This window comes from Apus apus, chromosome 4 (genome assembly GCF_020740795.1).
Source record: "Apus apus isolate bApuApu2 chromosome 4, bApuApu2.pri.cur, whole genome shotgun sequence".
In the NCBI taxonomy this organism is placed as follows: domain Eukaryota; kingdom Metazoa; phylum Chordata; class Aves; order Apodiformes; family Apodidae; genus Apus; species Apus apus.
In genome coordinates, this window is record NC_067285.1 from 59,228,742 (window position 1) to 59,240,116 (window position 11,375).

General features: G+C 43.8%; 2 protein-coding genes across 3 annotated transcripts; one reads left to right on the plus strand and one right to left on the minus strand.

Moving 5' to 3' along the window:
* Positions 1–1,749: 1,749 nt before the first annotated feature.
* On the plus strand, positions 1,750–9,007 carry ABRAXAS1 (abraxas 1, BRCA1 A complex subunit). 2 transcript variants are annotated; one of them, XM_051620111.1, is made up of 9 exons: positions 1,750–1,850; positions 2,481–2,571; positions 3,689–3,725; positions 5,125–5,191; positions 5,851–6,044; positions 6,700–6,819; positions 7,068–7,152; positions 7,633–7,741; positions 7,890–9,007. In XM_051620111.1, exons 1-9 carry the CDS (start codon positions 1,764–1,766, stop codon positions 8,315–8,317), a joined length of 1,218 nt encoding a protein of 405 aa, XP_051476071.1. In that variant the 5' UTR covers positions 1,750–1,763; the 3' UTR covers positions 8,318–9,007. The 2 variants fall into 2 exon arrangements, with proteins under 2 accessions (XP_051476071.1, XP_051476072.1); XM_051620112.1 differs by lacking the exons at positions 1,750–1,850; positions 2,481–2,571 and adding an exon at positions 4,630–4,734 and having other exon boundaries at positions 2,764–3,725.
* MRPS18C (mitochondrial ribosomal protein S18C) lies at positions 8,993–11,288 on the minus strand. Its single transcript, XM_051620113.1, has 6 exons — positions 11,178–11,288; positions 11,010–11,071; positions 10,054–10,137; positions 9,565–9,622; positions 9,192–9,251; positions 8,993–9,114 (listed from the first exon to the last, which is right to left on the minus strand). Exons 1-6 carry the CDS (start codon positions 11,227–11,229, stop codon positions 9,038–9,040), a joined length of 393 nt encoding a protein of 130 aa, XP_051476073.1. The 5' UTR covers positions 11,230–11,288; the 3' UTR covers positions 8,993–9,037.
* Positions 11,289–11,375: the final 87 nt, after the last annotated feature.

Sequence of the window (11,375 nt, forward strand, 5' to 3'; positions counted from 1 at the left end):
AAGCATTTGCTTTCCTCAAGTTAAGGGGAAAAAAATCTGCGGCCTTTCAGCCAGATCTTTGATCATATTTCAAAGAACACTGTCACTTTTAAATCTCCTTTCCTGTATTTTTTTTCTAGAGCTTTATTCTGGCTGATATCAAGTCAGAAACACCTGCTAGAATGTGGAAAAAAATATGTTACTACAAATAATAAAAAGAAGTAAAATGTGACTACTGAAAAAGGACAAAACATACATTCGGTAAACTCAGTCTGTATCTTAGGAAGGAGTGGTACGACTTACTGCTGTCAGATCCTTGTTTAGCATTATTATTTCATTGCTTCCCTATCACAATGTATTAGGTTATCAACTCAGAAGATTCTCACCATGATCCTAACAGTACAGTGCACCTCCAATCATACTCAGAACTGCATGTCCTGTTCCAAAAGATACAACCTGATCATCAGTAGGAGCTCAGCCAGCACCATGCCTTTTCATATTGCGGGCTGGCGTGACACAATCCTCCCACTCCAAAGACATTAATCCAGCCTGTTCTACCCACACTCCCAGTTGGATTACATGGGCCAGACAGCTTTGTTTAAATGGTGGTGTGATGCTTTACTAAATCTCTTAGTACAGATTAATAAGGCGCTTCCAGGAGCACATATCCTGACTTTCTGCCTGTGATGTCAAAAGAAAAGGGTTATGAATTACAAAGGTTCCCAATTTAACAGGCTTGTGTGATTAACAGAGAGTATCAGGCCTTGGCCATGTTAACTCCTTGGAAAGTGCCTAGTCTTGAACAAAGACAGCACAGGGAATCCAAAGATAAGAAAGCTGTAAATTTCTGCTTAGTGCTTTTACCTTTGTCAACATAGAAGTATGTGCATGATTTTGAAATGAAGTAACGATAAAAGTGCATCCTATACTAGCCTTAGGTGATTCTAACACTTAAATTACATACCAACTTCTGAATAGAAAGCCTGCTTATCAGGTGACCTCCTGAAATATTTTAAACACGCGCTTAGATGCAAATATATAGTTAGGAGTGTTGAAGGAATCATCACTAACCAATCACGTATTTTGTGTATTTTTCTCCTTTGTTGCTCTTTGGTAGGAAAGACCCTATTTGTCTCCTGAAAGGTGTGCTAGCCGTACCAATGATTGCCTGGCACCCTTTTATGCACAGAACCGGAATAAAGCAAGTATCTCGACTTTGTGTGTCAGACTTCTTTTTTCCACACGGGGTGAAGAACCCCAGTTTGGGACAACAGCTGGAGCTCTGTCAGGTCCCGCAGCTTGCAGGCAGGGGGCTGGCAGGCATCGCTCAGGCCGGGACACCTCCAGCCCCTTCTGCTGCGCCTGCAGCCCTTCCCTGCAGGAGCCACGCGTCACTCCAGCCCGGGACTGAACCGCGTTGCTTCAACTTGAGGGTAAAACAAAACAGGTATTTAGACCTAAGCATCCGAAAGGGCCGTTTCCGCAGTGCGCCTCGCCGGGCAGAGGCGGGAAAGGGCCGGGAGAGCGAGGGAGGCCGGCAGCGCCCGCCGATGAGCCGGGGCCTGTCGCTCGCAGCCCGGGAGGCCGTGAGGGCGGCTCCGCAGGCCCGTGTCCCGCGGCCGCCGCTGCCGCCGCTGCCCGAGCCCGCCCGCCTCCTCCTGGCTGCCCCTGCGCTGCCTCAGGCCCCCCGGCCCGGCCCGGCCCGGCCCGGCCCGGCCCTGCCCTGCCGCCGGCAGCCGCTGGGGGCTCCCGCCGCCGCCGCGCAGCCCGCCATTGTCGGGGGCATGGAAGGCGAGAGCACGTCTGCCCTGCTCTCAGGCTTCGTCTTCGGTGCGCTCGCCTTCCAGCACCTCAGCACCGACTCGGACACGGTGGGTGCCGGGGGTCCCGCCGCCGAGCGGCGCGGCGGCGGAGCGGGGCTGGGAGCAGGGCGGAGGGGCGGCCGCCGGGCGGACGCGCTGCCCCGCCGGGCAGGGCCCCGCCGGCACCGGGCCCGGTGCCTGCGCTGCCGCCGCTCGGCCGTGCGCCCTGCCCCCTCCCCGCCGCACCCCGCTGCCGGGGGCTGGCTCTGCGCGCCCGCTCCTGCCGGGAAGCGGCGGGGTTTCCCTGTGCGGGCCGGGGGAGCGGGCAGGCGAGCGCCCGGCGGGGCAGCAGCAGCGCCGGGTCTGCCGGGGCCGAGCGAGATGCTGGACAGGGCTGGCCGGGCCTTGGAGGGGATGGCCGGGACTCACAGACTGTTCGCCTGTGAGTGAAAACATCAGGAATGGGAAGCAGCCGAGAGCACGTCCCATCCTTTTTTTCTTTTTTTCCCCCCTTAATTACGGGCAAGTTTTGAAAAATGAGTGAGAATTTACTTTGTTTTTTGAAAAAAACCCAGTTCAAGTGGACAGCTTTTTTCCCCCTCTGCTGAAGGAAGAATTTCCACTGTTAGCATTAGGCAGAAGTCCTGTTCAGTGAATGCTACTGTTAATGTGAACTCTTTTTTCTCTCCTCCTATAAAGGAAGGTTTTCTGCTTGGAGATGTGAAAGGTGAAGCCAAGAACAGCATTACTGACTCTCAAATGGATGATGTTGAAGTTGTTTACACAATTGGTTAGTCTGTCCACATTTTTAATACCATGCTTGATTTTAGGCAACATACAACTGCTTACAGCTTTGAGTGAGGGCAGTCAGCACCTCACAGCAAGATCAAAGCTGCTAGATCCTGAGGTCCATGTTGACCTTAAAAACCCCACACGGAAGGGTTATTTTGTAACATTTTAATTGCTAAAAAAATTACCATTTTACTGTACAAAATGTAATAATTTAACAGAAATAATACTATTAATACTTATTTCCTTGAATAGATCCGCCTTGCTAAGTATCTTGCCACATGAAATGTAATTCAGGGTTGCTTCTTTGCCTTGGCCACATCACAGACTCCCTTGGACTACTGTTGCCCTGGAAAAACTCAGCCTATTTCACAGATCTGAACTGTAATGTCTTAACATCTGTTATCTATTTTGGAGCTTACAAAATACTGTGTATGAAGGGTGCAGACTACTTACATATTTCATTGAGCAGATGCCAGATGTATTTTTCTTTAAATGGAGTGGATTTACATTTTATGCCAGCCGTTAACAAAAACGTACATGCACAAACATTTAGCTCCATTCCTTGAAAATGCAGTTATACAAGAAGAAAGAGAACAAGGTCATATAGTATGTACCTTCTTTCCCATCTTCTTGAAAATGTGGTGGAGAGAAATTGCATCCCATTTTCGGGTTTTACTCTGAGATACAATTAAGGTATAACACTTTCCTCCACTGAGTCTCACAGCTGAACCAAAACTGAGGGGAATTTTTTGTGGTGGCATTGATCAAGGTAACCAGAGTCTCATAATCACCTTCTCATAGGCAGAGTAAGTTGCTCCAAAGTTTGAGAGGTGTTTTTTTTCAGTTCTGAAAATGAAAGGACTGGAGAATTTTTCACTTGACAAAACAAAAAAATGCATAAAAAATAATTAATGTAAGTGGTTCCCTTTACATTTTAAAAATTAACTAGAGTATTTAAAAAATATTTCTTAAGCTTCTTTATTTAGATGTTAATGCATTTGTTTTAAGATATTATATAGAATTCTTTCTTGGTTCTTCTACCAGTTACATTAGCATGCAGAAGAATATACATCTTGAACTAATGAACCCAGAGTAATACTGCCTTCTCTTTCCAGATATACAGAAGCATATTCCATGCTACCAGTTGTTCAGGTAAGGATCCTCAGTAAACAGAAAGTTGCAAGTTAAAATTAACCCTAACTTGAACTCTTCAAGAGTTAAACTTGTATTACATTACTGAGAAAATCATCTGGCTGTAACTACAGTAGCCTTATAAACCCTTGGAATTACAGATGCAAAATACCTTATTAATATTTGGGTTCTTCATGCCCTTTTTTGGTGTTTTTCTGTGCATATAGAAACAGAGATGCGGCATACTGCACCTTCTGGTGAGCTATGGTACCATATAAACTATAGAATAATGTCAACATACTGAAAAAAAAAAGCATTGCATGTTGACCCCATGGCAGGAGTAGTTCCAAGGACTAGTATTTAGAATTCCCTCATAGATGGGAACAAAGCTGTGCAAGTTTACATCCTGTAAGGGGAGAATCACAACAAATTTCCTTCTCAAATATTTCTGAAAATTAATACATCCAGATGTTATTAGAAAGGCATTTAATATCAAATTGAAGGCATCTTACTGTTAAGGGAGTAGCTACTTGAGCACACATGCCCTATCCTAGGAGTTGCACACACCATCTTGAGTCTTTCCTGCTAGGACCTCAGTCCCTTCACAGCACGTGACTCCAGTGAGCCAACAGGTGCCCCTTTTGACTTGTTTCACATACACATTTTCACTCGCAAGTGCTTCTCTTGCCCTCAGGTTCGACCCTACGTTTACTGAAGCAGAGTGTCTGGTACAAAGTCTTATAAAGTAACTAAGTGGTACAGCAGTACCAACAGTTTGAGTTGGGTGCCTCCACAGAGGGACCCTGAACAAAGGAATCCGTAGTCAATTATACCTTTTCCCACCCCTCACATGACAGATCGTGCCAACAGTAATACTTGCTCTGGGGTCTTCCTATTCTTAATTGGGTCCCTTCATTGTCTCTAGGTGGGCTGTTTTTCTCATCTCTAGGGTTGCAGTTTCCTGCTGATAGTAATAGCTTAATTATCTTCTGGATTGAACCGTCTCTGGGGCCTCCTTTTACTTGACTAGGTAAAAGCTCAACATAAGTTCAGCATATCTAAGTGAAACTTCACAGTTTGTGTCTAAGGCTTCATGAAGTTTAGCCGCTGATGCTAAGCAAGCTATTAATGCTAACAATTACTAACATTACTATTTTGTAGCTGAGAGAACATAGATGCTACTTTTGTGTCCCAGTAGCACTGATGCCAGAACAGCATCTGGGCTGTACAAGACCACCTACATAGCTGTTTGAGTAATGAAATTAACTGCACTGTCCTAGCAGAGAAGCTGTGTCAGCATATCTTTAGGCTTAGCCAGGGTGGGGGGGAAGTAAAGTGAGATGATTGCCAAACTGCTAGGGAATAATTATTTTTACAGTAGCATTTTTTTTTCCCTCTAATTGTCCTAATTTTCTTCTAGCTTTTATAACTCTGCAGGAGAACTGAATGAACCTGCCCTGAAGAAAATACTCTCAGGCTGTAAAAAGGTATTTTATTTTCAAACCTAAAACATCCCAAAGAGCTTGCTCAGATTTTGCAGGCTCTTCTGGATATCTCTTGTATCAATTTTTTTTTTCTCCTCTTTTTAAAAATCTTGTATCTAGTGCCTCATAGTGCTGGTCAAGGCAGCTGCATCATCTTTTCCCCCTGAAAGAACAGTCTAGGTTATTTTTGACTAGCATTTGCCTATATATATCACAGCTTTGTTTGTTCAAATATTTCAAAGGAATTCTTCTGCTTTCTATCTTAAGATCAGTTGAGGTCATCTCACTCAAGTGGTAAAGCACCACTTGACCAAAAAAATGTACAGGCTTCTCCAAAGAATAAAGTTTCACAAGAGGAAAGTTGAGGCCAGAAGAGACAAAATGGCAAAATAGCAGCACCAGGTTTGCAGAGTTTCAGCCTGGGCACAAGCTCAGAAAACAGGCCAGTTCAACACATGGTTTTGAAGGAGAAAAAGAGGTTGTCACACTGGAATTAGGCTTAGATGCTTTAAAGGGTTTCAAGTTAACTAACTGATGGCGTATGTACACATCACCAGACAATTCAGATTTGTGACTTTCTACAGAATCCTCTACCTTGCTTTAATATGGCACACAGGGACAGCATGATTCAATAATAATAATGAATTTTCTTCTGCCTGCAGAGTGTAATAGGATGGTACAAATTCAGACGTAACACAGACCAGACCATGACCTTCCGGGAAAGACTTCTTCATAAGAATTTACAGTCACACCTGTCGAACCAGGGACTTGTGTTCCTTTTATTAACATCTAGTGTGATGACAGAAAGTTGTTCTACTTACAGACTGGAACATGCCTTACATCGGCCACAAGAAGGGTAATTGGTTCATTCTCTAGTTCTAATAAAGCAGTAGCATAGCATGGGCTATAACTTGAAACAGGTGGGGTTTTTTTTCCTTCATTGCAGCTGAATTATTGTTAACACCATGTATTCTACCCTTGAAAATTACACCTTAAATAAGATTATTTCTTATGTTGCTAAAGCCCAGTTGCAATCTTACCCTGGAGTTGTTCAAGGATTTGCCTTTATAACTATCTGCAGTGCCAGTGTGAACTGCCAGATGCTGTCAGTTAATTTATGCACATAAGCTGTTCTTGATCAATTTGGTTTTGTGTATATGATTTCAACTATGCATGGTGTTCATCTTCACATATTGAAATATTTAAATGGATGGTAACTTTTGGTTGTCTTCAGAGACATGCTGCCAATAGGCTAGGCTTAGCAAGCAAGTATTGGGTGGCTTGTCCTCAGGTGGGGGGGCAGAAACCTAGAGGCATTGCTTAGAGTCTTACTGCTCTTGCAGTTTGCCTTTAGCCACAAGTAGTCATCTACATGTGCTGTAATCCACTTGGCAAGAACTAACTGTACCATAAACCACCATCTGGGATGCTTAATGCTCAAGAACATTTAACTATCAAAGACAGGCCTTTGGATGTAAGTAAGTAATGTTTTCATACTTCTGCTTTTTAAGTCTCTTCCAGAAAGTTCCTTTGGTGGTTACCAACTTGGGTATGGCAGAACAGCAAGGTTACAGAACAGTGTCTGGTTCCTGTGTATCTTCTGGTTTTGTGAGAGCAGTACAACAACACAGGTACAATAGATGCCATATTCAAATGCTACAGCCATTCTCTGCTCACTTGTTGACCTGTTCCCTGCAATTATTTACCTTTCCAAGGTACTTAGAAATTAGTTCATTCCCGTACTTCGCCATGAGAACAGGTATCTGTCTCGATATAGGCATGTAGTGTTGAAGCTTGTAATGCTTCTGTATTCATTATAGCTCCCACTATATAAGCACTGGGATTATTGCAATTACACGATTATAATTGTGGTCCACAGGTCAGAATTCTTCTATGAAGATGGATCCTTACAGGAGGTTCATAAGATAAATGAGATGTATGCCACCTTGCAGGAGGAACTGAAGGTAAGTCCAGCAGACCTGTTGATGCAGTTACTTTCAGCAGTACAAAACTAGGTCAAGCAATGGATACAGTCTTGCACTAAATGAGGAACAAAGCTGTGTCTTTGAAGAACATTGTGAAAGGTTAAGGAGTTCCATTTGTAGCTGTACACCAGGTTCTCAAAGTTGAAGACTTAAGTTTCCATTTCATCAAAAGTACAGATAAAACCTAAAGTTTGCTAATAAATTCTTGTATGAGGATTAATTCAAAGGAGTACTATCTGTAGTTTTTTAGATCTTTGTTTAGATGGGAACAAATAAAACATCTTGTACCTTATTCAACACAAGGTTTCTCTCTAAAATCCACTGCAAGCTTATTACTTAAGCCTTTTACTACTTAAGTGTTTAACTTAAATCCTAAGTAACTTTAAGGATTTTGCAGCAAGGTTAAAAGTCTGCTTCAGTGAATGCTGTCAATTCCTTCAAATGCTTTTTTCCTTGCAGAAAATATGCTCTACAGTAGAAGTCACGGAACGATCTGTAGAGCAGCTCTTAGCAGAGGTGAGCCAATTAAAAGAAGAAATAAAGAGGAAAAAGCAACCAAGTTCTTCAGGTAAGTTAGTGTAATGCCAGTCTTAGCAAGGCTTCCAAAGTTGAATCAATTGGTAGAAGCACAAAACTTCTGAACTTGAGGAAGCCAAAACAGTAGTGGTACAAGTGTGCAAGAGGGACTGCAACTCTTGTGTTTTTTCTTTTTTTAGGAGAAGACAGGGATTACCCAGGACAGCCAAAGGAGAATATTCTCCTTTGCCAGGCTCTGCAAACATTCTTCCCCAATTCTGGACTTCAGACATGTATTGTTTCCTTTGAAGGCCAACAGATATCCAAGAACTGCTGTCACACTGACCATAATATTAATGTCATGGACAAACTGACTCTCATGGTAGAGGAAAGAGACTTAACTGAAGCTGAAACAAGACACCTAACCAAGCGTAAAGTCAGAGGGACCACAACAGGATCAAAGTCATTCAAGAAATCCAGATCGCTGCAGCTTCACCAAAAATCACTTCAAGACCAAGAGGACAGTGACCAGGAAAGGAAACTTACACTGAGTAGCACTGAAACAGATGAGGATGTGTTTGAAAAAAATAGAGACACAAATGAATACCCACACTCTCCTACTTTCTGATCTATTAGTGATTGGTCCAAATGTCTTTGCACCAAAAGCTACTGTCAGCATATTCAAATGACGTATCGCTTTATAGCACTGCAGGGATGAAATTTAACACGGTGTGTTTTTACAAAATATACATGGTTGGTTTTGGTTTTTTTTCTCTCCAGTGCATTAATCCTGTTTGGCAGAGACAAGTCCAGATAACATTCCCTCATTTTGCCTTCCAGAGTTAGATCTGTATTCTCTCAGGTTTTAAAGACTATGCAGAGTAATAGTACTTTAAGCTGCTGTTAAAGAAGCAGTACTACTCTTCCCTCAGCAGAAGCTGAGGCAATGAGCATCAAATGAACCCAGGTAACATGTTTAACAGAATTATATGTCTACATAAATTGTCACAATTTAAATACTTTATCCTTAGGTATCCAGTACTTGTTTATTTCCCCTGCCCCCCACACACCCCACCCTTCCAATCCAGCAAGGGAAAAAACAGCCACCTGGACTTTGGCAAGACCTGTGAGCAGAGGACGTGGTCCATACAGCTGCCAAGTTCTATTACCGCTTTCCTCTTTCATTCTCCCTTTCAAACAATACATTTTAGAGACTTGACAGTTCATAGAAAAGCAACTGACATTCACCCTTCCATTACCGATGCATTATTCTAACTAGCCACATTTCCAGTAAACAAGTATGTACACACGAGAAGTAGTTTTATTGGTTTTTTTTCTTTACAGTGTATTACTCTGGATACTTGATACTACATATCTTAGGGTCTGTGAGGAATGCTGGGTTCTTGTACATAACTGGCATAAATCCTGTAAAAAGAGAAGATGGAGGTTTTAACAGAAAAATTTGTTTGATTTACGAAACTCAAAAGCACAGTCAGACTTACCCAATACATGAGCTCTTTTAATGGCTTTTGTAATTTCCTTCTGCTTCTTGTTGCACAAGCCTAAAGAGATTAATAATTTTTCAGTCTCTTAAATCAACAGTAACCAAAACTAGTCGAAAAGGTTATTACTGACAATTCCCTCCAGCTTTGTGTAAGTCTTCCTAGAAAATGGCATGGGTACTTAAACACAAAATGCATATCATGAGGGATATTTTCATTCCTTGATGAAGGCTACTAAGTCAGAGGAACACTACTACAAAATGTATAGAGTTGGTAGTAGTTACTTTTGGAAAGACAGCTGATACACAGTTACTTAAGACTCACAAAAACATTAATTTAAATTAACCAGTAAATAATTTAATTCTTCACATACCTGTTATATGCCTGCCATAAATGCAGCCAGTATACGGAGAAACAAACTGGGAAAGAAGCTACTTAAAATGAAGAAATCCAAAGTCAGTTTAAAAACTTTTTTTAGAAAGGTTTAGTTTATTTTACTGCTTGCATTCTGGTTTTCATTTTTCAATCTCTTTTTACAAAACTCAGTTCTACCTGGGGACGAGAAAAAGGATAGCTGGGAGCTAGACAGTATTTTATATGCCACATTTAAGCTACATTGACTGGAATTAGAACTGAGCACTCTATTTGGTAAATAACAAAGTTGTAACACCTGCACATAGGACTAATAAATTGAACAGTTGATCCCAACTACATTATTTCACCCTCATCTGCACACATTCTCAAATTTTAAACCCATTCTCATAAGAATTATTTTTTCATTTTTTTAATCCTGTGGCCTTCCACACATTTTAAAATAGTAAAACTATTACCTTCATCTAAGGACAAAAGTTATCAAACTCACCTGCACATTCTTGTAGTCTACATTTATTCCACATAAGATGCATCTTTTAGGAGGCTCTTTATAGGGGTCATCCATTTGTATGGGCTGAAATTAAAGAGAATTATTGACATGCATAAGCTTCACAATGTTTATTAGCTTTGTCCATTGTGTAAAAAACAAGCCTTGAAACCAAGATGTATGTATAGAATCATAGAACTATATTTAGTGCATCAATGAAGTTTTCCAATAACTTTACTTCATTACCACACTGCTCAGTACCTAGCAATCTAAACTTCCCATGGCTACACAGCCTTTAATATGTTAAAATAACAAAAATGTAACAAGTTAATTAAAGCAATCAGTAAGTTGGTGCTTATGCCTTACTGAAAAGGCAGCATCTACATAAGCTGCTAGTAAGGTAGTTCTGGTAAGTCACAAGAGACTTTTTAAAAAATAGTTTCAAAGCAAAGGTCTGGAGGGAGCTACTGCCTAATCACACACTGCAATGGTTAGGGAGATTCCCAAGTATCTCCTTAAACTTCAGAACACACCCAGCACTAAATCCCTGCAAGACACGAGTCAAAGAAGACATTTAATTTTCGCAGACATAGGTAGGATTTGGGCAGAAAAATAGTATTTTTTACCCGCTTTTGCTGGTACCAGACAACACATTTTTAGGACTTAACAACCACGCCTAGTGCGTTCTCTTAAAGTCATCTTCTCAGCCGTGCACAGGACATCAGGCAGCGCCGCCACAGGCTGCGCTCCACGTTCCCGCTGCCGAGGCAGCTGGATTCCGTGGCCACACTTCGGCGTCGGCCTGTCCACCAGCGGGTGCCGCCCCCCGGCGCGCTCGGGGCCTGAACTCGGGTGTCGAGCGGCCCGAGCTGGAGAGGCCGGAGCGCAGCCGCTCCGGACACCGCGGGAGCCGCGGCCCGAAGGCGGGCAGGGCCTGCGCCGCCCGCGCGGGGCCTCACCTGGTCGGAGCGCCCGGGCAGCCGCTCGTGCTGCCGGCGGCGCGGCCGCCCCCACAGCGCCGCTGGAAGGGAAAGAGCCACAGGATTAACGGCGGGAGAGCCCGGGCGCGCCGACGCGCCGCACAGCCCCGCGGGCACCGCCACCCGCGGGCCCTGAAGGGAACGCACCGGGCAGCAGCCGCCGCCAGGGCCTGCCCGCCGCCAGGGCCCGCGCCGCCATGCCGCCCCGCCCGCCGTCACTTCCTCTGCGTCACTTCCTGCGGCCCCGGGGCGGGGACTGGCGGCCGTTCCACCGGCCCCGGCGGCGGGAAGTGACGTCGCGATGGCCGCTGCGTCCCCCCGCGGCGGCTGGGCCGCCCCGCCCCG